This window comes from Camelina sativa, chromosome 17, assembly GCF_030686135.1.
Source record: "Camelina sativa cultivar CO46 ecotype springtype chromosome 17, ASM3068613v1".
Classification (NCBI taxonomy): domain Eukaryota; kingdom Viridiplantae; phylum Streptophyta; class Magnoliopsida; order Brassicales; family Brassicaceae; genus Camelina; species Camelina sativa.
In genome coordinates, this window is record NC_141896.1 from 12,484,259 (window position 1) to 12,510,970 (window position 26,712).

At 38.5% G+C, this 26,712-nt stretch overlaps 5 protein-coding genes across 9 annotated transcripts; 1 reads left to right on the forward strand and 4 right to left on the reverse strand.

Annotated features, from left to right (window-relative positions):
• Window positions 1-533: 533 nt before the first annotated feature.
• LOC104757776 (protein PSK SIMULATOR 1) lies at window positions 534-4,945 on the reverse strand. Of its 3 annotated transcripts, none has more exons than XM_010480562.3 (13): window positions 4,518-4,945; window positions 3,820-4,361; window positions 3,411-3,736; window positions 3,220-3,312; window positions 3,030-3,120; window positions 2,849-2,942; window positions 2,631-2,734; window positions 2,458-2,527; window positions 2,230-2,333; window positions 1,901-2,017; window positions 1,696-1,772; window positions 1,539-1,583; window positions 534-1,435 (listed from the first exon to the last, which is right to left on the reverse strand). In XM_010480562.3, exons 2-13 carry the CDS (start codon window positions 4,147-4,149, stop codon window positions 898-900), a joined length of 1,989 nt encoding a protein of 662 aa, XP_010478864.1. In that variant the 5' UTR covers window positions 4,150-4,361; window positions 4,518-4,945; the 3' UTR covers window positions 534-897. The 3 variants fall into 3 exon arrangements, with proteins under 3 accessions (XP_010478864.1, XP_019095310.1, XP_087351950.1); XM_019239765.2 differs by having other exon boundaries at window positions 3,411-3,729; window positions 4,518-4,792; XM_087495824.1 differs by lacking the exons at window positions 3,411-3,736; window positions 3,820-4,361; window positions 4,518-4,945 and having other exon boundaries at window positions 3,030-3,138.
• Window positions 4,946-7,852: 2,907 nt separating this feature from the next.
• LOC104757775 (G-type lectin S-receptor-like serine/threonine-protein kinase At1g34300) lies at window positions 7,853-10,625 on the reverse strand. Its single transcript, XM_010480561.3, has one exon. It carries the CDS (start codon window positions 10,535-10,537, stop codon window positions 8,060-8,062), a length of 2,478 nt encoding a protein of 825 aa, XP_010478863.1. The 5' UTR covers window positions 10,538-10,625; the 3' UTR covers window positions 7,853-8,059.
• Window positions 10,626-11,162: 537 nt separating this feature from the next.
• Window positions 11,163-11,968, reverse strand: LOC147923591 (secreted RxLR effector protein 78-like). The gene is made up of 3 exons (XM_087496490.1): window positions 11,510-11,968; window positions 11,309-11,317; window positions 11,163-11,201 (listed from the first exon to the last, which is right to left on the reverse strand). The coding sequence occupies exons 1-3, from the start codon at window positions 11,966-11,968 to the stop codon at window positions 11,163-11,165; spliced, it is 507 nt and encodes a 168-aa protein (XP_087352616.1).
• Window positions 11,969-13,683: 1,715 nt separating this feature from the next.
• Window positions 13,684-14,238, reverse strand: LOC147923592 (uncharacterized). Its single transcript, XM_087496491.1, has one exon. It carries the CDS (start codon window positions 14,236-14,238, stop codon window positions 13,684-13,686), a length of 555 nt encoding a protein of 184 aa, XP_087352617.1.
• Window positions 14,239-23,338: 9,100 nt separating this feature from the next.
• Window positions 23,339-25,731, forward strand: LOC104757774 (putative arabinosyltransferase ARAD1). Of its 3 annotated transcripts, XM_010480560.3 has the most exons (4): window positions 23,339-24,158; window positions 24,347-24,603; window positions 25,038-25,310; window positions 25,437-25,731. In XM_010480560.3, the coding sequence occupies exons 1-4, from the start codon at window positions 23,528-23,530 to the stop codon at window positions 25,590-25,592; spliced, it is 1,317 nt and encodes a 438-aa protein (XP_010478862.1). In that variant the 5' UTR covers window positions 23,339-23,527; the 3' UTR covers window positions 25,593-25,731. The 3 variants fall into 3 exon arrangements, with proteins under 3 accessions (XP_010478862.1, XP_087351674.1, XP_010478861.1); XM_087495548.1 differs by having other exon boundaries at window positions 24,314-24,603; window positions 25,038-25,731; XM_010480559.3 differs by having other exon boundaries at window positions 25,038-25,731.
• The last annotated feature ends 981 nt before the right edge of the window (window positions 25,732-26,712 follow it).

The following is a 26,712-nucleotide window of genomic DNA, read 5'->3' on the forward strand; positions in this document are numbered from 1 at the left end:
CCGTACACTTCGTTTAGTGTTTTAGAGGGGATGTGACATTTGTTTTTACACTTGTCCACACAATTGGTTTGATTCTCTTGTTATAAAAGGCAAACCGAGTCTCTCTCTCTACCATCATCAGCTGTGGTGAACGCACGTGTGGACTGGAGAGAGACACCGGAATCGCACGTGTTCAAGGCGGATCTTCCCGGGATGAAGAAAGAAGAGGTTAAAGTGGAGACAGAAGACGACTCTCTTCTAAAGATCAGCGGAGAGAGACACGTGGAGAAAAGAGGAGAAACAGGACACCTGGCATCGTATCGAGAGATCGAGCGGGATGTTCTCGAGGAGGAGGTTTAGGTTGAGTGCCGGTGAATGTGAAGATGGATCAAGTGATGGTGTTTTGACGAGGAGGAGGTTCTCCAGGACTGTCACCGTGCCTAAGGTTAGAGGAGACGGATAAGGCTCAAGTTAAGTCTATTGACGAGTTCTCTTGCTAAGCCGCCAATTTTTGGTTTAAAGTGATGTTTGGTGGTAAATTCGAGTTTGATCCATTTGGGAAGATAATATATTATTATTTATTCTCCAAATGATCTCATATGTAGAAACGTTTTTTGTATGTACACAATACAACTAACCAACAAGAAAAATGAACAATACAAAGGAAATGCTACAAAACCAAGCCAACTTACACCCATAAAACCCAAAAAAAAAAAAAAAAAAAAAAAAAGAGTACAAAGTTACTACTAAACTCTTGCCATTTTTGTAACCCGAATCATCACACCTATAAAGGGTTTCGAATTTCGATGGCATCCATGGGATCACTCACATCCACATTCTTTCATCATATCATCGTTGGTGTTTACCGTCTGTCCAATCCCAATTGTGAACTTCAACAGTTGGGGTGGACATCGTTAACTACAAGCTTCGGATGGTGTCCACGCGGTCAATCACATCAAGAGCTTTCATGCGATCAATGTCAAAATCAATGATGGGAACAGAAGAAGGTCTTCTGGTTGAGAAAGTATCCTTGTTATTTTTCATCATCTCTCCCATCATTGGCGAGTGGCTACTGCTTTTGCTTAGCCTGTGGTGCTTGGAAAGCCGTGCTTTCGCCACCGTATCAAACTCTTGGCTCTTGCTTATTCCTGGTGTTTTTCTCCTCTTGCTTACGTCTCTAAGCATCTCTCGATCCTCCATTGTCAGCAACGGAGAACCCTGACTTGGGTTGTGTGAACCGCTGGATAGTTGGATCGTTTTCTGGTTAGGTGATCTGATTGGAGACTTAACCGGAGATCTTAGACCATAACCAGTAGTGGCCCTGACTTGCGTAACGAGATGATGAAGCCACACCACCAGGTCTAATATGTAAACCTCAGTTTTTTCTTTATCTGCATGGTGAAGTGTATCTATCCTTAGTATTGTTTGTCCTGCAGGTCTCTGGTTCGCTTCTGACCTGAAATTATTTTGCATAATCTAACATTCAGCCAGGAACGAGATTGCATGCATATATACATAGCACGAAAAGAGAACAGCCCTAATATCTGCTTGTAACTTACCCGGAACTTGCCCATTCTCCAACCCATCCAAACCCGTGATGTGCTCTGGTTAAAAAAAAGAAAAGACAGAGGCATAAGTCTGACTTACTTTAATAGTTAGAACGAGTTCTAATGATGACAAAAAAAAAAAACCAAGATATTATGCGCAGAAGCTTACTTGGTTGTGTTTGTAGCAACAGGAACAAGCCACTGCAACGTTTTTTCCATTTCGGCTTTTATTTGAGGAACAGTTAGCTGGTTCAAACAAATCAGATGTGTGGTGAGCAGGCATACAAATAACTTTTCAGGTAAAAAACAGTGCACGTAGTCCATTCATTTGTCAGCACAAAAGCATTATGGGCAGTATGGAATAATAGTAATACCTCTTCCTTAGTCTGAAAGGACTGTATTCTGGACCGTAAAGCAGATTTTATACTTGGGGGTAAACCTTGGTACAATGCGTCTCTTGTGCTTGCAGGCATAGTGCTAGACCGGGATACCTACTCATTGAAATGAGAAAATAACTTAATTAAAATAAATTCCACTAACCAACGTCGACAAAGATACAGGTCCAATCATTTTAATATTGATATCCCCTAACGAGATCGGATAACCATTGGATACGAGACAGAAGATTCACAATCCCAGGCAACTAGAATTTGTAAAACAGGTCAGAAAGTTAAACTAAGTGATAAACAGAACAGTAACTTACAAGAGTATCAATTTGAGTGATGATGTTTGCGTAATGTAAGGCAAGACCAGCAGAGCCCAATTTTTTATGATTGATTGGCGGGTCATTTGCAGGCTTATCAAGATCTGCATCATGGTTTGTAAGGACATGATACATTTTAGATACGAAAAACAAAACCGACACACTAAATACTCAATCTTCTTGAAAGTTATAATAAGACTAAACTGCTTTATCCAATAAGAGCCTCACCTGCACCACCAAAGGCTTCATGAATCTCCAAATGCAAGAAATGGACAACATCTACGAGTTTCTCCATTACCTAAGCATTATTAGTATTGCCAAGAATTAACAATGGAGTCGAGATGAACCCAGAAACTTCCCGAAATAGGAAACTTAATGATTTCTCAGTTTGCAGCCCTTACCTCTTCCAAGATCCTAGACCAAAGAGATTTTTTCTTCAAGTTTCTTACATGCTTCTTCTGACTTTTTAGTTCAGTTCTTAAGATAGCAAGTGTATCTCCCACACCTAGCAAAAACGGAAGAGAAATTAGAACAATTACCAAGAAATGAAATAAAATAGACTGTAAACAATATCATCCGTTTCCAAAGATATAAACATATATTGCTATTTGGTACCTACCTCGTTGTGCTGTGCTTGGGTTCTCTTCTTCCTGGATCTTACGTTGGTAATCTTGTTCAAACCTATCCAGCGCATGGAGTTCGTGATACAAGTCCTGAAACACAAGAGATAATCAGAATAAATCGCCATTGAAAGAGTCAAGCAGGACCGAATATCACCAGTTGGCATGAAAAATACGTACAGCTGTAAAATGAACAAATGACATCAGCTGGTGCATTATGGTTTCTGCTTCTTGTTTCAAATGTTTCTGGGGTGTAAATTCAGAGCCCAACCTAAATCATAACACAGAACTAATGAAAGGTCAGATACTTCCAAAATGAATAGACTCGTTGTGTGACCATAGTGAGTCAGTGACAGGATCATGTTGGAACCTGTCAAAGAAGCGATCCAGGTTGTGGTATTGAGGATCCTTGCAACGATTTCCAAAACGCACCACCTCTCCAGAAAAGATCCTCAACTCTTCCCTGTTTACAATAAGTAAATCACTTACCTCCAAACTACAAATAAAAAACAGTGTAAAAGTATACAGCATCAACACAGAAACACTGTCAGAGGCTGTTACCTTTTATCCGCAGCAGCAGTTCTCAACAGTTCATCCATGTCTTTCGATATTAGGTTTTGGACACCTTCTGAAGGTAACACTGCCTCTTTCAAATGTGTAATGCTATCTTTCGAAAGAGAATGCATAAGATTGGCGCCTTTAACGATGGTGTTAGCGACTTCAAAAGACAAGATTGAGATCTTATTCCCTTTAACAGTCGTCGCAGAAGAAAATCCCCCACTAAGGTTCAGATTCGTCATGCTACTCCCAAGTGTGTCCAACACATCAACAGCTTTACCAAGTCCCATAGTGCCAGCCCTACCCAAAAGAGAGCTTACTTCTGAAACCTATAAATAAAAACACCTTAGTAAAGTAAAAAAGAGGTAAATTTGAACTCAGAACTCAATCACAATGCATAACATTTCTTTACCTTAGCCACAGCAGCCTGCCTAGACTTAGTGGATCTAGATTTCTGAGATAAAACCCTGGATAAACGAGGGATTCCATCCTCGATATTCTGAGGATGAGATCCACCAGAGACTACATTCAAATTAGGAAACGAAAACGATTCTGATGTATGCTGCTTATCATCCACATTCTCCTCCCTCATAGGAGAAGGATCAGCAACTTTGTCCCTCGCTCTGCCATCACCAGACTGAAGTTTCACCTCAGACCCATTATTTAAATGACCATTAACATGTGCAAAGCTTCCACCAGGAGCATTATTTACAGAAGAACTCCTCGAACAAAGCCCACCCATCACAGCAAGTTACAAACTTTTATTATCGAAATCAGCTCTCAAACTCTCTCGAAGCTCTCCATACGCCAACTCGATCTACGAAACTTCAAAAGGATGAACAATGTAACAAGCAAAACACAGCAATCGCAAATCCTGATCCGTATAAGAGGAGCAACAGTCCATTAATGGAGCAAATTGCTCAGTAAAAGAACCTTGATACTCATATAACAAACCTGCCAATGAATCAAGAAGAAAACACAAAAGCTTTTTTAGAAACAGTTTCTGATTAAACAAACAGCCATAAAAATCCAAAACCCTAGAAACTAAAGAACACAAACGAGATATTGAAATCAGTAGCTTGGATGAAGAGTCGAGAATACAAAAGAGACCTAAGAGTCAGAAACTCGGATCTGGGAATTAGATTGAAGTCAGATTCTTCTTCTTCTTCTTCTTCTTCTTCTTCTTCTTCTTCTTCTTCTTCTTCTTCTTCTTAACCACTTGGGCTTCTTCTTCCAGAGAGAAGTGACAAGTTCTGGGATGAGGAAACCGTGAAGATGTCTCTATACAAGCAAAAGAAGAAACGCGACTCGAAAAAGAGAGAGAGGAGAAGAGAGAGAGAGAGAGAGAGAGAGAGAGAGATGAGTTGAATAGAGGAGGGAGGTTCTGTTGAGAGGAGTTGGAGAGTGTCAGATGGTGAGAAGTTTTAGCCCCAACCAAAAAAAAAAAAATTTCAACCTCTTTCTTCTCGTTTTACCCATTTCTACACTCTTCAAAACTCATCCCCATTACACTTTTTATCTTCAAAAAAAAAAAAAAAGTTTTTCTACTAACAAGTTGCACTATATTTAAAATTTTAAATTATCAGTTTTTGCTCTTTAAATAGAATATAGTTTAGTCTATTAATTTTTTAATATTTAAAGTTACAAATATTCTGTATTTCGAGCCGATTTTATTGAACTAAAAATAATAAAAAATACAAATACGTTAATTTCAAAGAGTACCAAGTTTTGTTATAGTGTCAGTGCGAAATTCTTAAAACGTGTTATGTGAGAACTCACTTTTGATGATTTTACGCAGCTCATATAAAAGAAAATGTAATGGCATAATCAACGTGTTATCAACTAGATTTGTCTTCTTCGAGTTTGAATTATAAAATCATGAACGATATATTTAATATATAAGTAAATCATGAATGCTATATTTAATCATGAATTATATTTAATATATGTTTAATCATAAGTGATCATTCTAATTTCATACTACTATATTTTTTTCAAAAAAGAAAAATTATATTTGCGTAAAAGAAATTCCAAGTAGTTTTTAAAGTGTATCAAGTAACTAATTATTTATACTCCCTACTTTTTACCATTTTGTACTTTTTGTTGTTTGAATGCTTTGGTAAAAAATTATTGGAGATTCTAGAAAGAGAAAAAGTGAACAAATCAGTCAACATGTGTATGCATATCTAGTTTTGAAAATGAAAGTTGACTTTTTACCAAATAAAGGACGACAGTATCTATAGTAGGCTTGAATTCACAATGTTTTACCAAATTACCTTGTGTGGCAATGTCATAATAGCATTATAGCATTGGTCAAAAGAACCTTGAAAGGAAAAATAATTTCTTTTAAGTATGATGATGATATAGAACAATTAAAATTAATTGTTATAATGTTTTCATATATCATTTAGTATCTATATTAACATTTTTTAAGTACATTTTGGTTTATGCATTTAAGTTTTATTTATTTAATTTTTTTTTACAACATTAACCCCTAAAACATTTCCATAAATAACATTGCAGAGAAACTCAAATACTAAACATTCTTAAATTGACCAAAAATTGTTACATTTATTGCCATAAAATCTTAACAACATCTATACATTCCGATTTTTTCAAAAATAACTCTACCCATTAAAGTTTTAATCCATCTCCAAAACTATTTTTATAGATGCTAGAATCTCTCAAATTTAAATGATATACAACAATTTTCCATAACAAAAGTTTACAATATCCATAATTATATTAACATTAATAAATTTCTTAAACTGAAAATCCAATTATAAAATGTCACATTAAATATGTTGAAAATCCCCCATATAATTTGGTTTATTTTTTATTTTTTGAGGAATTACCAAAAAAAAAAAATTTATTAATTATCATAAACTATATATATTGACATGGAAAAATTATAAACTATAAAATATGCTAATTTCGTAAAACAATTAAAATAATTAAACTTGATAAAAAACTTTATTTATTTTTTATTTTTTACGCAAAAACTTATTTTGATTTTGGTGAGACGGATTTGCATTAATCTCATATAGGGAGTTAAGTGGAATTGTTTTTTTTTAAACACTTTTAGATGTGTACCAGGAGATAAATGTATTACTAGATTATACATATACCACACGGGTTAAAACATTGAAAACACTGCAAAAATCCTATACTTTGAATACTTATATCAAATATCTGTAAAATTTTATATTTTTAAAATTAATAAAATAACAAATAAATACAATATAAATTTTAAAATTTTAAAATTAAAAATATTGTCCCGCGGTGTACTGCGGGTTTAATTCTAGTTTATTTAATAAATGGCATGCGATGGCCCATTACTTATTTATTACATATTTATATATAAAAGAAAAAGGATAAAGCTATGAATGATTTGGAGCTTCAAATGTTTTGATCATTTTCGTTTTTTTTTTTGGAATGTAATTTGTATTACTCATTACTCAAAAGAAACATAAATTTTACAAAAGACATCATACTTTTTTTTTCTCAAACTTCATTCTTATTAAAAAAAAAAAGAGGTCTTGAGATTTCAATAGTATCAATGATGAGACAAGTGAAATTATTTCTAAGTATTTTATTTTTAGGTAACTTATTTAACTGCTAAATTAATTTTAATACTATATGAAATTGGTCGGGAAGGATGGTCTCTCTTTTGGACCAATTCCAAGATTCAACAAGTTCACATTGGTCAAATTCCATCCTCTTGAGTTATTCTGATGTCTCCATCGCTATATATTATCATGAATATTTTGATTCCACATTTCAATTATATCATTTTTGTTTATAAAATTCATTTGCCCCCACACTTTTTATATACAACCCAAAGACGCGTTCAAATTTATATGAATGATTAACGAAATCTATATGGGTGTTAGAGTTTGATGATCAAACAAAAATGAGATACACCAACTTTGACATATAAAATAATAAAATATATCTTCGTGAGGATCAAAATTTATTTACGGCTACCGAATAATGATGGAGATTGGATTCACTTCGTTGAATATGGTGCCATTTTTTGTGATTCTAACATTTTTATTTTAATCTTTTTCCCTTGATTTATTGTCTCTAGAATCTTATTATGTCGATTAGAACGTCTTATTTTAATGGCTAATTCACAAGAGATGTTTAGACAAGAAACAAAGTTCAGACCAATTTGCTTAATACTTTGATTCTGTTGTTTTAAACCCAAAATAATGAACAGTTTTTTTTTAAGAATTACCAAAGTTCTTAATCTAACTAATTACAATTTACAGAAAATGATTTGTTTTTAAAAACTTAGAAAATGTGGAGCTTTTCCCACGACGAGTTTCTCCTGCTCGCTCGACACAACGTACACGCAACAATATTGGAAGAGATTGAGATCTTAAATTTGTTTCAACCCCGAGATATGACAACTATAAAATAATATAGACTTCAAGTTCATCTTTGAAGGTCATATAAAACTATGGATTTTTTTCTTAGAACCATTTTACAACGTTGAATATGCATATGATTTATTTCAGATACAAATGGTCAATAAATATATATATATATATATAGCTTTGATGTGTTCCTAAACAATTACGTACGTATGCAATAAGTAAATTAGAATAAACCTACACATTTGGTAATCACAGTAGTACAAACACTTCTTAAGATCCAAGCAACGAACCTTCACTGATCCTTGTGGAAGCCGGTCCGGACGATGTGATCCCCATTGTCTGAAACGACCGTGTGGCAGAGGAAGAGGATGATCGAGTCGCACCCGAAGCAACCAACATAGATCTTGTGCTCATACTGTTCCCTGAAAACGATACTTCGCTTATGGTCTTTGGACATGGCGGCTTCTTTATCTCCGTGATTCCTTCTAGCATTTGAACCACTTTCCCCATCGTCGGCCTCTGCAGTGGCTGCTCTTGTATGCACCAGAAGCTTGTTTTAACCATCCTCCTCACTTGTTCCATGTCAACTGTTTGATCTTCGCCTAAACGTGTGTCAAGGATCGCCTGAGTGTTGCCCTTTTCAAACTCCTCGTAAGCCCAGATCGAGAATTTCTTGTGGTTTGTTTTCTCAGAGACATCAAAGTTCCTTTTTCCACTGACTATCTCTAGTAGAACCATTCCATAGCTGTAGACATCCGATTTTGAGGTTATGGGAAGATTTGCGAGCCATTCAGGAGCTAAATAGCCTCTTGTTCCTCTAACGCTGCTCATGTTGTATCTGTTGTCTTTTGGGTTCAAGAGTTTGGCGAGCCCAAAGTCCGAGACTTTGGCAGCGTAATTGTCATCCACGAGAATGTTCTCGGGTTTAATGTCGCAGTGTACAATGCAGTCGCGGCACTCCTCGTGGAGGTACGTTATTCCTTTTGCAGTCCCAAGCGCAATGTTAAACCGATACTCCCAAGTCAAGAACTTCGCTGAGTCAGTAGCAAACAGGAAATTATCAAGAGATCCGTTTCTCATGAACTCATAGACGAGAAGCCTGTGTCTTCCCTGGGAGCAAAACCCGATCAGTCTGACTAGGTTCAGATGGTGTGTGCTGCTAATAGTAGCAACCTCCATCCTAAACTGCTTTTCTCCTTGCTCAATTCCTTCGAGTTGCTTCACTGCAACCACGGTTCTATTAGTGAGCACGCCTTTATACACAGTACCAAACCCTCCAGCTCCAAGCTTCTCTTTGAAACTTTTGGTGCAACGCTGCAGCTCCTTATAGGTAAACTGCACAGGTGCACCAGAAGCGTACTCAAGCAAAGTGTAGTGAGACGATAAAGTTCCAAAACGAGGATTCTTTCTGCAGCAGCACCACCAGAGACATACCTCTACTGCAATCAAACCAAGAAGGCCACCTATTACAGCAACTGCAACAATCCACAAATGCACTTTCGAGTTGTTATCATCATCTTTCTTTGCAATCAAAAGTGTGTTAGGCACAACTGGACCACACACTTTAACATAAGAAGTACTCGGAACCGATGGCCTCTGGTATCCAGTAAAGAAGGAACCAGGTCGTTTTTGCCAACAATTGCCTGAACCATCAGACATTGAGACAGAAGCAAGACAAGCAGAGCTGCTAAGACAATTAGCTCTACAAGGCGAACTACCGGCAAAGAAACTCTCCGAGTTGGGATCGTTTTCATACGTAAACAACCTAGTGTGAGCCAACTCAAGCATGGTTGTGCTGCCAGAGCAATCATTTAGCTCCAATTTCCTCTTACATCCCTTTCTTCTATCATTCACATCAACAAAATCAAAGTTGAGAGACGGACACGAGCAAATCGGATCAGTATCGTTGTAACTACAAATCCCAAAGTTCCCACAATATCCATAAACAAGACACCGATCAAGAGCAGACCAATGATCCGTCACAGGTCCACTGTTTCCACTCGCGGAACTGTAAATTTTCAAATTCCCATCATCATCTAACTTCAAGAACCTAAACGTATCGCTATCACCGTAATCTCCACTGTAAACAGTGTCAACTCCTCCACGAAGATTGGAATCGAAGATGGAAACAACTCCATTAGTCTGTAAACCTAAGCTAGGAGAGGATAGATTCGAGCTAAACGATGAGTTGAGTCCATGATTCCAGTAAACCGTGTTATTATTCCACCTAAGAGTAAGATTTCCATTTCTCTCTAACTGAAACGAGTAAGGACCAGATCGGAGAACCTTACCCACGGTGAAATTCTGCGATTGGACGATCGTGTCCGTCGGGTTATCGAAGGAAGACCAAACCGGAACGCTTCGGTTATTGAGGAGGACGAGTTCACCGGAATCTTCAATCGAACCGGAAGTAACACCGAGACGATCGGTTTTAGATTCCCAGACGGTGGCGCCGGAGCCATTGGTAAGGCGGAGAGAGCCGGAGGAAAGAAGACGAAGAGATCCTCGTGAGTCAACGGTTCCTGCTGACCATATCGGAACGTTACCGGCGAAAGCAACGGCGGCGAGGAAGGAATCAGGTGAAGAAGATGGAACAAAGGAGACGGAGAAAGTGGAATTGGGAGATTGCCAATTCTGGTTGTTGGAACCGGAAGCGTAGATAACAGAGCCGAGAGGTATTGTAGACAATGAGAAAGGGAAGTGAAGGAGAAGCAGAAGAAGAGGGAGAGGGAGAAGCTTCACCTCCATTGTTGTGATTGTGAAGCTCCGTCTCTCTCCTCTGTTATCAATGAAGAAGACTGAAAAGACTTTTGTTTGATTTTTTTATATAAATAATTTGTTTAATTAGTAGTCTCCCAAGTTGACATTTCAAAGTAACAGTAAGCACTGAGGATTAAAATCTTCTTTTACCTTAATTCTAGAAAGACTGCACAAACAATTGGGGATAAATTAAGTATCCATGACATGGTTCACTTAAACTATCAAGCATCCAACATCATAATTCTGATTCATACAATTCTCTACTAATATGGTATGTAGTGGTGACTCGTTATGTCCTTTAAGTTATTCCAAAACTGCATTAACTACATTTGCCTAAGTTCACAAACCAATACGCAAAATTAAAACATACTTGTCCCGACTGTATTAACAAATATCACATCATAACATCATACATATCATGACATCAATCTATACCTTTATATACATCTTTATCATCATGCTTCATGCATTACACTCACACTATATCATCATATTATCAATCAAAATAAATTAATAAAAAAGCTAGGTGGGAGATGTGTATCCCAATTCCCCACTGGTCACGTTCTCATCTTACCTTTGATATAGAACCGATATTATGTGTGTCGCCAACCTTTTATTGCTCCACAACAACACCTGAGCTCAGAGACTGTCCCTGTTATGCAACAAACGTCATCTAACTTTGGACCATAGTATGAACCAGTATTGAACTAAGCACCTACTTTATTAACGTGAAGCTGCCTACAAAATTCAAACACTTACCCTTCCACCCTGCATGTTTGGATGAAACTCTCGCCAACACTTCACCAAAGGTTTTTTATTTAAGTGTTTCTGTAAAATGGGCATGCCTAGGTATCTTCCTAACTTTCTTGTAGCTTTAATACCACTTTCATCACTAATAAGTTTCCCCAACTCCCTAGAAACTTTGTTAGAGAAAAAGATCTTTGATTTCTCTAGACTTACCTTTTGACCTGAGGAAGTACAAAAGCTTTCCAACACTCGCCGGATTACACGTATTTTCACAACCGAAGCTTCAGCAAATAAGATCAAATCGTCTGCAAAACAAACTTGTGAGAGGAGAAGACCCCCGCGAGATAATCGGATTGGCTTCCACTTCTTATCCAGGCTAGCTACCTCAATAAGCTGATAGAGACGCTCCATACATAGAACAAAAAGGTATAGAGAGAGCGGATCGCCTTGCCTTAGCCCCCTCAACGTATTAAAAGGCATAGTCTTCTCTTCATTCCATAACACATTCATCAAAGGTCCAGTCACACAGTTCATGATCCATTTGACCCAAGTAGTGGACAATCCTGCAGCGTGAAGTGTATCCTCCAAGAAATACCATTGTATGCGGTCATAAGCTTTCTCCAAATCCAGCTTAAGCAATATCCTACCCTTTCTACCCTTCTTATGCTTCATTGAATGAACAACCTCCTGAACCACCACAATATTATCAATGCTCAATCTCCCTGGTATAAAACTAGACTGCTGGTCCTATTAGCTTCGACATAACTGGTTTCAAACGCAAAACCATAACTTTTGTCAATGATTTAAACAGAACATTGCATAAGCTTATAGGTCTAAATTATGTGATCCTCTCAGGAGACGCGACTGTGAGAACTGAGATTAATTATCTCCTTCCGAAGTGATTTTAGTACGGAGGAGCTTATCACCATTATAGGTTCCAAACTGAAAAGAGAGTGTTTGAATGCTAAAATTATATTGTATTGCTTGAGCTAAAAATTGTTCGATCCTCTACAAAGACTCCCCCCTCTACTTATTTATACAGACCAATTTATTACCCCATTTAATGCGTAATTATTAAGACATGATTTTCGCGTCCTAATTAATCCTCTTTAATGCGGGAATCTTTGACAAAACACGAGCTGCGAGCTAACTAAAGCGACGCCTCTCCATGCTCTCTTCTTTTCTCCGGGCCTGATGGGCCGACCAATAATACGCCCTTGGCCCATTAGTCGTGCCCGGCCCAGGCCCTTTGCATGTTTCCCAAGATGTCGAATCGTGGGTACAATACCGGTCTGAAGCTCTCTTGTCGCAAAATTTTTTTGGACAAACTGAAACACAGATTCACCAAGTACATCCCAAAATCTCTTATAGAAAGCTGGCTGAAAACCATCTGGTCTAGGAGCTTTAAATTGTCCCATATCCTTTAAGGCTCCCACTACTTCCGATGCTACAAATGGCTTACTCAACATCCTCAGCTCCTCACTAGTCAAAGTGTGAAACCACTCTTTAGGACTCAACTGAATATAGAGAGGCGCATGGTCTGAAGCTAAGAAAGGAAGGTGTGAGACTGAAGCATCTTGCCATTTCAGCCGCGCCTCTGCGCGGCATAACACACGATCTAAGCGCTTAGCAATGAAGTTCTGCTCCACCCTTCCTTGTCTAAGCCCTTCAGATCAATTGGTGGCAGCTTGTCCTGTGGGAAGGTTGTTAAAGGTGGGGACCAGGGTTCGAGGAACGCCTGGTGCACCAATAACCTACTGGTGGATTTGGATATCCACAGTGATGGGTTAGGATTGATGCCCTACAGGGCCAGCTTAGGGTCCATTTTATTGTAACAACCCGTCCCGCAAACCCCACTAGCCCACTGCTAGCTGCCCCAACGGACCGTCCGTAGACCTTGCTAGCCCACTGCTAGCCGTCCCAACGGACCCCAAGCTGGCCTTGAAGGGCATCGATCCTAACCCATCACCGTGGATATCACAACCCACCAGTATGTTATTGGTGCGCCAGGCATTCCTCGAACCCTGGTCCCCACCCTTTAACAACCTTCCCACAGGACAAGCTGCCACCAATTGATCAGATCAATTGGTGGCAGCTTGTCCTGTGGGAAGGTTGTTAAAGGGTGGGGACCAGGGTTCGAGGCAGCTCAATTGGTGGCAACTTATCCTGTGGGAAGGTTGTTAAAGGGTGGGGACCAGGGTTCGAGGAGCGCCTGGTGCACCAATAACATACTGGTGGATTTGGATATCCACAGTGATGAGTTAGGATCAATGCCCTGCAGGGCCAGCTTGGGGTCCGTTGGGACGGCTAGCAGTAGGTTAGCAGGGTCCACGGACGGTCCGTTGGGGCAGCTAGCAGTGGGCTAGTGGGGTCCGCGGGACGGGTTGTCACAGTCTCCAAGTAAACCGGTTATTTCGGTAACCCATGTCTATCAATGACTCCGCATTTATCCAGTCCCCAAAAGCCAAGGTATTCGATGATAAACGCCCATTGCCTCTTGTTCGCTCATCCACTCTAATTATAGTGTTAAAATAACTTCTGATAATCAAGGGACTATCCACCCCTTGTAACACATTATGCAGCTTCTCCCAAAAGCCACTTCGTTTTGTAACCGTTGGGGCAGCATATACGACAACCAAATAAAGTATATCCAACCCATTCTCCACCTTTCCTGCAATAAATTGATTTGTCGCTACCACAGTCACCATATTGCCAATACCAGACCGCCAAAGTAACCATAAACCGCCTTTATGACCTTCAGCATCCACCGTAAACGAGTTCTCAAACCCAAGCCCCTGACAAATTTGGTTGTCTCTATCCCCTCTAGCGTGAGTCTCAAATAAGGCAAAAATATATGTGTTAAAATTCTTCAACAAATATTGAATCGACATGCAGAAATTGAGTTTATTCTCCTCCTGGAAATTCCATAGAAGACAATTCATTATATCTACACCAACTACAAACCGAACCACCGGGGAACGACGTCAGGCAACTATGCGATTCGTCTCCCCATTGGACAAATCACCAGCCAAACAGACTTCATCTCGCGTTTCCATAGCTTCTAATACCGGCGGCCTTGTATCTCTCAACAAGCTAACGACCAATCCTGACCCCATTGTGTCCTTCTCATTCCCACCGTTCACCGTAAAAATTTTCTCCGGACGACCGACAAACGCTGCTTCTACTCTCAACCTTTTGCCATTCGCAAGGACCGGGTCTTCATCACGTGTTGGTCCGAAGACTAATCCTCGGGTAAGCCTGTTGGGCTTACTCTGCTTCCGCGACCTATTATGAGCCACTCCTTTCTTCTTTTAAGCCTTATGAATTGTAAGTCCATCTCAGAGCCTATCCATTCTGATATGATCGTGGCAAGCAAGGAGCCAGAGGCTGCAGAGCAACCGGAGGTGGTGGGAAGGATCACTCGTTCAAGAGCTAAGGAGATGGCCAAGGAAGCTCATGCACTCATAGTTTACGGGTCATTCAACCTACCAAGGATCCAAGTCTTCAACATATCCAACCTGAAGACTTCACCCGGTAATGAGGACTAGGTAACTTAGGTGTGAAATTTGTACTCTTTTTCCTATAGCTGAGTTTTGTCCCAATGGGTTTTCTCAGCATGGTTTTTAATGAGGCAAATGGATCACTACGTCGAGTTATATAGAAATCATTACCAAAGGGGGAATAATGTACAAGTCACCAGACTTCAGACTTTAGTCACCAGATTTCAGTATTGTGTCACCAGACTTCAGACTTTAGTCACCAGACTTCAGTATTGTGTCACCAGACTTCAGACTTTAGTCACCAGACTTCAGTATTAAGTCGCCAGACTTCAGTACTTGATGTTTTGCTGTTTTTCTTGTTTTCCTTAAAACGTCTTGTTGTTTTATTTTGAACTTCCTGTTGTTTGGAGTGTCAAGCCTAGGGTTAATTATAAAGCCCCATAGCCACGCCTCCTTGGTCTTTAGCGAAGAAGTATGTTGTAAACACGTTTTGTGAACTTTCTTCTCTCAATTTGAATTCTTGAATGCATTCTTGATTTCTAGGTTTCTATACACTTTGTGATTCAGAAACTCTTCACTTGTTACAATCCATATCACCACCTAAATAATCTATCTCCATCTAATCATTGTTCTATCATTCGATCATCACCATATCCCTCAATATTCACGATCTCACATCATCATCCCCACCGTATTTGCCCCTTCCGCACCATCATCACCGAGTCTCATCATCATTCATCAGTCTACAGCCTTCATCAGAGTTTCTATCCTAGGGAGATCTTATCATGTGGTATAAGAGCCAACTCTGTGCCAAGGCTAAGCGATTCTAAGAACCCTAATCTCTTGTGTTTTCCTTAATTTTGTTGTCTAGTTTTAGGATTTGAATTTGTTTTTGTTGATTCGTTTGTGTCTAGGTCTAATAGGGTTTAGTTATTGTTGATTCTTTGAGTTTAGGTCAAGTTTTGGGAGTTTAGGATTTAGTTTTGTGTTGTTCGAAATTAGACTGCAAATTAGGGTTTGTTTATTTCGAAATTGTTCATTATAGGGTTGGTATTGATCGATTCTCTTGTAGTTTGTTCGATATTAAGTCTATATCCGTGAGTCTATTGTGTAAAATTCTGAGTCTTAGAGTTTATTTTCGTTTTTCTCATCCCAAGAACAATTTACTGCGAGTTTCTTATTTAATTTGCAGGTACAATGGAGCTTTCTCCAGAGGCTATGGAAGCTTTGAACCAAGCCATGTCCAAGCAAATAGCAGAAGCAAACAAGTTAATGTCTACTCAGTTTCAGCAACAAATGGAGCAGCTCAGTAACAAGTTTGAGAAACAGTTCAAGGACATAGCTCACGCATCTAGTGCTTCAGAACAGAGTTCTACAGAACCGCCTAGTCCTAATGAGGCCCTTCGTTTAGCCAAAGGAAAGGCTCATGTGAGAGCTTCTCCAAAGCCTACACGGATCAGAACAGCTAAGTCACCTACTGGGGGGAGAGAGACTTGTTTCAATCAAAGGAGAAACACTCAAGGTACAGAAAGAGAGCCGCGCAGAACTAGTAGAGATCACATTCGTCCAAGACGCACTGAACAAGTAGCTGGGCATCGAATCTACATTGAGTCAGATAGAGAGTATTCTGAAGAAGAAGAAGTTTCAGATCATAGTCAAGAGACAATGAGGAGAAACAGAAACAGAGATCATGGCAGGGATTATGATCCTTTGAGACAGCAGTTGAGTCATCTCAAGATTCAGTATCCTTCTTTCCATGGTACCAATGACCCAGAGACTTATCTAGACTGGGAAAGGAAGATGGAGTCCAACTTTCAGGTTCAAGGTACTTTTGAGTTGAACAAGGTGAAGATAGCCATATCCGAATTCAATGGCTATGCTTTGTTGTGGTGGGAGCAGTTGGGGCTTACTAGACATCGACAGAGAGAGCCTGCTATCACTACATGGGAACAGTTAGTCACGCAGATGAGAAAGAAGTTTGTTCCTACACACTACCAGCGGAGATCCTTAACAAGCTTAGGCGTCTCATTCAAGGTACCAAGTCTGTTAGAGACTACTATCAAGAGCTGGAAACACTTATGATCAGGGCTGATCTAAGAGAAAGTGAAGACATGGTTATGTCTAGATTTTTTGGGGGTTTAAACAGAGAGATTCAAGACAAGATAGAGCTGCAGAATTATGAAGATGTGCAAGAAATGGTACATAAGGCAGAGTTAATTGAATCGCAGATCAAGAGAAAGGGAGTGAGGTCAGCTTTTACGCCTAACATCTCCAAGCCAAGAGAGTTCAGTAAACCCGCCTTCACCAAGGACAGCAAACCTGCGACAGCTACAGTCAAAGAGGAGGTTAAGATTGATTTCAAGCCCAAGAATAGCACTTCTACAAGTCATATCAGGTGTTTCAAATGCCAAGGAATGGGGCATTATTCCAGAGACTGTTCTAACAAGAAGATGTTTCTTCTTCAAGATGGAGGAGAGATTGTGCCAGTAGACAGTTCAGAGAGTGAACCAGAGCCTGAACTAGATGAAGAAGGAGAATCCGCAGTCATGGGAGAGATGCTAGTAGCACGCAGAGCTTTAAGTGTTTAGATGCATCCAGATGATAGAGGTCAGCGTGAGAACCTATTTCATACCAGGTGTATGGTTCAAGACAAGGTCTGCACTTTGATTGTCGATGGTGGTAGCTGTACTAATGCAGCTAGTGAAGAGATGGTACAGAAGCTTAATCTCAAGACTACTTCACATCCAAGACCTTATCAGCTATAGTGGTTGAACAACAAGGGTGCTTTGACAGTCACGCAGCAAGTGATGGTGAAACTAGCGATTGGGAAGTATGAGGATGAGCTGCTTTGTGATGTCATTCCAATGAAGTCAAGTCATATCCTTTTGGGAAGACCATGGCAGTTCGACAGAAGAGTGTTTCAAGATGGCTACACCAACAAGCAGTCATTTGAGTTCAAAGGGCGCAAGGTCACTCTTCTACCACTTACACCCAGCGAAATCTACAAGGACCAGCTTCACATGAACCGCAAGGATACAGAAAAAGTGTCTCACAGCCTGTACATCAATCACAGCGAGTTCAACAAGCTATTTGAGCCAGAGATGATCACATTGAAGTTTGGGTATAAAGAGACACTCACCAGCACTAAGCCAGCAGAAGAGCTTCCACGCGAGATCATAGAGGTTATAGAGGCGTACAAGGATGAGTTTCCAGAAGAGATATCTCCAGGCTCGCAGCCACTACGCGGGATAAAGCATCAGATCGAATTGGTACCAGGTTCAGCTCTATCGAACAGACCAGCTTACAGCACCAATCCAGTAGAAACTAAAGAGCTTCAGAAGCAAGAAGAAGAGCTGATGAGCAAGGGACACATTAAAGATAACCTCAGTCCAAGTGCAGGTAAGGATAATGTAGTCACAGATGCATTATCCAGGAGGTACACTCTCATTTCTACTTTATCTTCTAAGCTAGTAGGACTTTATGAGACTGACCTCGATTTTGCTGAGAGCTATGGCAAATGCCATAAGTTTGCTTTTGAAAACTACTATAGGCAGGATGGGTATCTGTTCTTAAATGATAGATTGTGCATACCAAGAGGATCCATGAGAGAAATGCTGATCAGAGAAGCTCACGGAGGTGGACTAGCTGGACATTTCGGAGTGTCAAATACTCTACTTGGACTGCAAGAACACTTCTATTGGCCTCAAATGCAGAAAGACATTGAGAAGGTTTGTTTTAGGTGCCATATCTACAATATGGCGAAGGGTAAGGTACAGCCTCACGGCTTGTACACTCCTCTACCGAATCCTTCTCAACCTTGGACTCAAATTTCAATGCATTTTGTTCTTGGCTTACCTCGAACCAGAAATGGTAGAGATTCTATTTTTGTTGTGGTTGACAGGTTTAACAAGATGGCTCACTTCATTGCAAGTCACAAGACGGATGATGCTGTTATTGTAGCTAACTTGTTTTTCAGGGAAGTCATCAGGAGGATCAATGACAACGCATATTCCGATTTGAGGACAAATCCTTTTGAAGAGGGGGAGGATGATATGATCGTGGCAAGCAAGGAGCCAGAGGCTGCAGAGCAACCGGAGGTGGTGGGAAGGATCACTCGTTCAAGAGCTAAGGAGATGGCCAAGGAAGCTCATGCACTCATAGTTGACGGGTCATTCAACCTACCAAGGATCCAAGTCTTCAACATATCCAACCTGAAGACTTCACCCGGTAATGAGGACTAGGTAACTTAGGTGTGAAGTTTGTACTCTTTTTCCCATAGCTGAGTTTTGTCCCAATGGGTTTTCTCAGCATGGTTTTTAATGAGGCAAATCGATCACTACGTCGAGTTATATAGAAATCATTACCAAAGGGGGAATAATGTACAAGTCACCAGACTTCAGACTTTAGTCACCAGACTTCAGTATTGTGTCACCAGACTTCAGACTTTAGTCACCAGACTTCAGTATTGTGTCACCAGACTTCAGACTTTAGTCGCCAGACTTCAGTATTAAGTCGCCAGACTTCAGTATTAAGTCGCCAGACTTCAGTACTTGATGTTTTGCTGTTTTTCTTGTTTTCCTTAAAACGTCTTGTTGTTTTATTTTGAACTTCCTGTTGTTTGGAGTGTCGAGCCTAGGGTTAATTATAAAGCCCCATAGCCACGCCTCCTTGTTCTTTAGCGAAGAAGTATGTTGTAAACACGTTTTGTGAACTTTCTTCTCTCAATTTGAATTCTTGAATGCGTTCTTGATTTCTGGGTTTCTATACACTTTGTGATTCAGAAACTCTTCACTTGTTACAATCCATATCACCACCTAAATAATCTATCTCCATCTAATCATTGTTCTATCATTCGATCATCACCATATCCCTCAATATTCACGATCTCACATCATCATCCCCACCGTATTTGCCCCTTCTGCACCATCATCACCGAGTCTCATCATCATTTATCAGTCTACAGCCTTCATCAGAGTTTCTATCCTAGGGAGATCTTATCACATTCCTTTACCCAACATAGACTCAGTTGATACCTTCTTCCCGTGATCCGCACGATTCACCCTTCTCCCAACATTCACATTTGGTACATTCTCCTTATTCTCCTCGACTCGAGTATTTTATTCCTTTATCACATGGCAATTCCCAACTAGCTCCAACCGATCGAAGCTACTCGAAATGTTAATATTCCCCGTATCTTTCCGCGTGATTTCCCGGAGATTTTTTTCTATTTTTTTCTGGAGCCCCCGCCGCAAAAACAATCCGGCTGGGTGATGATCCTGACTTCCGACTCCCTCATCTCACCTTCGTAAAACCATCATCCACCGGCATAACAACGCTCTCCACTCTTGGTGCTGTTTGGGAACCAAGATCACCTCCTTAGCTGATACAACCTTTGGAAAAAAAATTAATGAATCAAATGCCCGTACACCCCGCATCCGGAACAGATGGTATTCAGTCCCTCATAGGCTACAAATTAATGCTCACCATTGATCATCACTGTACCCTTTAAAGCTTTCCTCAAGTTCACTTCCACGCATGTCCTAGCGAACCGAGCTCTCTCAAAATGTAGAGTAGTTAGGTCCACCTTTATAGGTCTCCCTAACCCGCGAACAATCACCATTAAAATCAATTTGTGATAAAAATTAACAGGAATATTCGCCACTCGAATCCACACCAGCATCGTGACTATCTCATCCTTCAGTGGATCAAAATTCGGAGTCCAACCTTGCACCATAAGGTAGCTTCTAAAACCTTCCATGGCTCTCCAGTCAAAGCCGCCAAGTACTTATCTTCCAACTCAAAATGAACCATGAAAAAGTGACGCGGAAAATCCATGACATACATCTCCCCTCGTGGCTGCCACATCTCTCTCAATTTCCTGCTACGGGCCGAAATAGAAATACTTCGACCTAGAACGTTCACAATCATGCACTGCTTCCATAAACCATTCATCACATCCAACACCTCTTTTCCTATGGTTATTACTGGCTCCCCATCTTCTCCATCAAGAAATTCTAGCGTCACCATCTCATCCACAAAACCTCGTCCAACACTTCCTCCGGTGAGAGCCTCCCTCCAGCGTTACTTCCCACTATTCTCTCCACCCATGTGGCCACTGTATCTGGAGGGTCACCCATTGGCCTCTCCGTTTCACCAATGTCCGTCATGGTTACATCTTGTTTTCCAGCCCCCAAAATCACGCCATCGCCAACTCTAACCGCCATAATGTCTTGTTTTTATTGTCCTAACCGGTTGCGTTTTTGATCTTCTCTTTTTTTTGGTTAACCATGATAAATATTACATAATGCATTTTGGTAAGAGTTGGTTTATGTTCTGTTTGTTGATGCTTTTGTAACCAAGTAAGCCTTGATGTCAACCTAAACCTGTAAATCATACCATACCTAAAAATGAAAAATACCTAGGGGTGAACCTCTCCATTCACCTCATTTTCTCTCAGTCAATCAGAATCTTCCATCTAATATTTCATTTAAAAAATAAATCAAAATTAAATTAAAAAGCAAACAAAATTATGGAAACAAATTCTGTATACGTTTAATTAAGAAAATTTAAATATTGGCTTAGTTTTTGATTTTGAAAATTAGAATAAAATTATATGTCGGTTTGAGTTTACAAATGAAGTGGTTATGGTTTAGATTTTACAATTAAAATGAAATTATATGTCGGTTTGAATTTACAAATGAGGTGATTAGGGTTTAGATTTTATAATTAGAACGAAACTATATGTCGGTTTGGGTTCACAAATGAGATGGTTAGGGTTTAGATCTTACAAGTAAAACAAAATTATATGTTGGTTTGGGTTCACAAATGAGATGTTAGGGTTTAGATTTCACAATTAGGACGAAATTATATGTCGGTTTGGGTTCACAAATGGGATAGTTAGGGTTTATATTTTACAAGTAAAACGAAATTATATATCGGTTTGGGTTCACAAATGAAATGGTTAGAGTTTAGATTTTATATGTGTCGGTTTGGGTTTATTAAAGAGCGGTTTAAATTTTTTTTTAAAAGTTTTATAATAATGTATACAGATTTTATTTTCTTATTTTATAAGAGGGTGAATGGAGATGTTCACCCCTAGGGATGAACCCAAGTATTGTTCCCTAAAAATTGGGAGGCTTTTGGAAATGAAGGAGCTAAACACCATTTCCATCTTGCATCTCTGCTTCATTTCTAAGTCATGGGAATGTAAGATTAAAATTATTCTCATAATTGTAAATAGAGGACTCTAGAAACTGCTTTTGCTGGAAAGGTAATTTTTTTTTTTATGTTTATCACCCTATATAGGATCTATAAACGATTAATCAATATAAAAATATAATTCCTATAAGTTTAACCAATCAAAACATAACAATATATTCATGTAATACTATATTTTAAAAAAAAATCTAAAAACAAAACAAATGAAGTTTATAATAAACAATGTTATATGTTTATTTAAGTTTATAAATGACAATTAATTTTTTTAATTAAATAAAATTATATGTTGGTTTGGTTTACAAATAACTAGATACTGACCCACGGTAAACCGTGGGCTGAACTTTTTATTTAATGTAAATTTGTAATAATATATTTTGTTATTATATTATTATTAGTAGTTTATGATTATAAATCATTTTGCTTATATAATTATTATTATATGTTATAAATGTTTTTTACAGAATTTAGATAATATTATTTTAAATTAAGTTTTTGTTGTTGTATTTGGGTAGCTTTAAAACTACCATTATATTAATGACATATTGGTATATAGTTAGTAATCGTGATTGTCAAAAAAGATATTTTAATGAAAAACATTTGTCAATAAAACATTAGTATATTAGTATATAATGATGACTAAAATTGTTTAATATTTGTTCATATCATTCAATCCTTACTATGGTTCTGAAATACGTAAAAAAATGTAACTAATATGTCAAAATATATTATATTAGTATAATCTTATTTTTGGTGAAGAAATTATTCGAAAAATATTAAAGATATTATTTTCTGTTGACGGAATAAACATTCGGTAAATATATATATGATACGATAAGGGGATCAACGTGATATTTTTTTACTCTCTTTAGCTGTGACATTTTTTTTTTTTTTAGGAAGCTGTGACATTATAATTACTGTTACAAATCTAACTTGTTTAACGGAAGTGATTTTTTTTTTCAACGTTTTTTCTTGAATACCCATGTAACATTAATCTGTTTAGTCAGATAGCTAATTATCTTTTTTACCCTTAATGATTATATCATTTTATTAACTATTTATAATGACATTTTAATGTAATTTTTTACACTTTAAAGGTTAAATTTATTTTTGTACTTCTCAATTAATATAGTAGGATAGTTAAGATTTAGATATTACAATTAAAAGAAATTATATGCCGTTTTGAGTTATAAAAAAGTGATCATAGATTTTTTCTTTTTTAAATATAAAATTAAATAAAATATCGTTGTATTTTAATGAGTTAAGCTAATAAAAAAATAAATGAAGAGGTTCATCCTATAAATGTATCAAAAATGGTTCATTGTGAGGGGGATAACATCAACAATAAAATTATACATTTTTTTTTTCTTTTGTTGCTGACAAGAATTCAAGAATCGCGATATCAAAACGCTAGAATCCAAAACGGCGTTTAGTGTATGCCTTCCGATCAATACAAGAAGGAAACTAATCTCCCCCTGAATCAAAAAAGCAGCGAGATCTTTCATCTGAAGCAACCATGGTTCCTAAGATCACATCAATGGCTTCCACTAGACCTCTCTGTTCAATTCCTTACTTGCTCCTCTCTTTCTCTCTCCTCTTCGTCTTCTCGCTTCTCTTCTTCTTCTCCAATTCCTTACTCTCCAACCCAAATCCGAGATTTTCACACATTACTCTTCAAAACGGCATCAACGTCTTTGTAGCTAAGCTTCCAAGATCCCTAAACTATGGCCTTCTCGAGAACTACTGGTCCTCTTCTTCTCCAGATTCACGCATACCCACCGACCCGGATCACCCGACCCGTAAAACCCATTTACCAAAAACCGATGCATACCCACCGTACCCGGAGAACCCACTGATAAAGCAGTACAGCGCCGAGTATTGGATCATGGGAGACCTTGAAACCCCACCGGAGAAACGAATTGGATCTTTTGCTAAAAGGGTTTTTAGTGAATCTGACGCTGATGTAGTGTTCGTGCCCTTCTTTGCTACGTTGAGTGCTGAGATGGAGCTTGGAAATGGTAAAGGTTCGTTCAGGAAGAAGTCTGGAAATGAAGATTACCAGAGGCAGAGACAAGTTCTTGATTTTGTCAAGAACACTGAAGCTTGGAAACGCTCCAATGGTCGTGATCACGTTTTTGTTCTAACTGGTACTAAAGTTTCTCTCTTTATATCTTTGGAACTTGTTTGGACGCAATTTGACAGATCTGGATCGTATAAGTATAGATTTTGTCATGTGGGTGTGGTGTGTCTGTAGATTTGGTGTAGAAGCTTATGTAAGTTAAATGTGTGGATGGTGTGTCAGGTTAAGTTAAAATGTTGAAGCGTTCTTTGGCAGACCCAGTTGCAATGTGGCATGTTCGTGAGGAGATTGCTTTGTCGATTCTTCTAGTGGTGGATTTCGGAGGCTGGTTTAGGCAAGATTCTAAATCATCCAACGGGACTAGCTTGCCTGAGAGGATAGAGCATACTCAAGTCTCTGTCATTAAGGATGTGATTGTTCCATACACGCATCTACTTCCTAGACTTGATTTGTCTCAGAACCTGAGACGTCACAGCCTTCTTTATTTCAAAGGCGCTAAACACAGACATCGGGTAATCACTCTTACGAAACTCGCTTCTTTAGTTTGAGTCGTTACATTGCTTGATGCAGAGACTCTTGTGAGTGGTGAGTTCATGGCTCATCTGTTATAGCGTAAATGTATTGTTCTTTTCGAAATTTTAGTGTTTCCCAATCTTGGAAGAACTTGGCCTCGACTGTTTGTTTACTCTTGTGTCTTCTTATATGTAGAGTGTGTAATCTTTCCTGATGAATACATAAATACATAACCTTTAGCATGTTGTAAAACAGTCACATTTGTATTTACAATTTGTAAACAAGTATATAATATATTTCACATGTAAATGCAAATATAGTCATTGGCCTTATTTGAATAGATTAGTCTTATGTCTTCATAGCAAACGGTCTGTTCTCTATCAAGCAAGTTTTTTGGTGTATATGGATGATTTGTATAATTTGAACTTGACAGGGAGGGTTAATTAGAGAAAAGCTATGGGACTTGCTGGTCGATGAACAAGGCGTTGTCATGGAAGAAGGTTTTCCTAATGCAACAGGGAGGGAACAATCGATAAGAGGGATGAGAAACTCAGAGTTCTGCTTGCACCCAGCCGGTGACACTCCCACTTCATGCCGTCTCTTTGACGCCATTCAAAGCCTATGCATCCCTGTGATTGTCAGCGACACCATAGAGCTCCCATTCGAGGGAATGATCGATTACTCAGAATTCTCAGTCTTTGTCTCTGTAAGTGATGCATTAACACCTAAATGGTTGGCTAATCACCTCAGAAGGTTCTCTGAAAGAGAGAAGGAAGCATTCAGAAGTAGAATGGCAAATGTTCAGACAGTTTTTGTGTATGATAATGGTCAGGCCAATGGGATTGGACCGATTGAACCCGATGGTGCGGTGAATCACATATGGAAGAAGGTTCAGCAGAAAATGCCAATGGTAAAGGAAGCAGTGATGAGGGAAAGAAGAAAACCAGCAGGTGCTGCTTCTGTTCCTCTTCGATGTCAATGTATCTGAATCATACAACCAAATCCAGAAGAAGAATTGTTGTCTTTTTTGTTTATTTGTCATTTATTTTTTGTTTTTGTTTACAATCATTGTTATGGCCTTTGGCATTCCCGGGTTCAGAATACAAAAATTAAAATTATATCTCCAATCACCAAACAGTTCTACAAAGTGGAAGTTCAAAATGGTAACTACTAACTCTTTAGTTTGACAACTGGTGCAGTTTGGTATGTTTATCGATATCACTGGGAGCAGAGGCTACATTGACTTGGGAATCTCATCACAAGCCACCACGGTAGCATTGGTTAAGGTGAATCATCGAAGAAGATGTCACCGTACCGACGATTTCAATCAGATCGAAAATGTTATATCATAAACGAAGAGGAGTAATTATGCGACAAATATAAAATAAATTTTTCACTACTAACGGATTCAAGAAATTTAACTATTAACATTCAATTTTCTGAAAAAGACGGAGCATTTTATTTGATTTATTAGAAAACACTTGTTGGAATCAAACGTCTCATCTTATTTTTTTTTTTCAAATCCTTTATCATGCACAAGTCACATATCCAATAAAAATCTGCCACATAGAATTTTTTTTATATTAAAAATAATTTTAAAATAATATAACAAAATTATAAATTCAAAAAGTAAAATAAAAAACCTAACTTTTCTTAACTGTTTTCCCACTCCTCCACGATCTTTGCAAATTGGTTTTTTAAAAAAATTGACTAAAATCATTCAAGTATTACAGAACTATCAATAAAATCCAAAAATCATCCAGACCATCTTTGTTGTTCCTCTTTCCGCCCACCTTTTTTTTTTTTTGGTTCAAAAGCTTTACCCCACTTATTTTCACAATTGTCTCTCTTAAATCAATAATTGATCCTCACAATTGAGAAATTTCTTAGAAGATATCATGGATTGTTTACCTCATATCAGGTATAGAATGAAGACGACATCGTAAGCAATCTGAAGCAACTAGGAAATGCTCAAACTTTTCTGTGGTAGCAAACTCACGCAAACTTATTTTTCCATATGGCGAGCCATACAAGAATGAAAAGTAACAGAGAATTGGTGAGTATAGTAACGTAAGCAATTCTGTGTGTTATTCAAATGTTTACTTGAA

What these genes read in the sequence shown, in the direction of transcription:
- LOC147923591 (XM_087496490.1), bottom strand. Translation starts at nt 11,968, where the DNA reads ATGAAGCATAAGAAGGGTAGAAAGGGTAGGATATTGCTTAAGCTGGAT.
- LOC147923592 (XM_087496491.1), bottom strand. Translation starts at nt 14,238, where the DNA reads ATGAATTGTCTTCTATGGAATTTCCAGGAGGAGAATAAACTCAATTTC.
- LOC104757775 (XM_010480561.3), bottom strand. Translation starts at nt 10,537, where the DNA reads ATGGAGGTGAAGCTTCTCCCTCTCCCTCTTCTTCTGCTTCTCCTTCAC.
- LOC104757774 (XM_010480559.3), top strand. Translation starts at nt 23,528, where the DNA reads ATGGTTCCTAAGATCACATCAATGGCTTCCACTAGACCTCTCTGTTCA. An exon ending in TCACGTTTTTGTTCTAACTG is followed by an intron (nt 24,159 to 24,346) that starts GTACTAAAGTTT and finishes GTTCTTTGGCAG; the next exon opens with ACCCAGTTGCAATGTGGCAT. An exon ending in GCGCTAAACACAGACATCGG is followed by an intron (nt 24,604 to 25,037) that starts GTAATCACTCTT and finishes TGAACTTGACAG; the next exon opens with GGAGGGTTAATTAGAGAAAA.
- LOC104757776 (XM_010480562.3), bottom strand. Translation starts at nt 4,149, where the DNA reads ATGGGTGGGCTTTGTTCGAGGAGTTCTTCTGTAAATAATGCTCCTGGT. An exon ending in GGTCTAGGATCTTGGAAGAG is followed by an intron (nt 2,528 to 2,630) that starts GTAAGGGCTGCA and finishes AATAATGCTTAG; the next exon opens with GTAATGGAGAAACTCGTAGA. An exon ending in GTTGCTACAAACACAACCAA is followed by an intron (nt 1,584 to 1,695) that starts GTAAGCTTCTGC and finishes TTTTTTAACCAG; the next exon opens with AGCACATCACGGGTTTGGAT.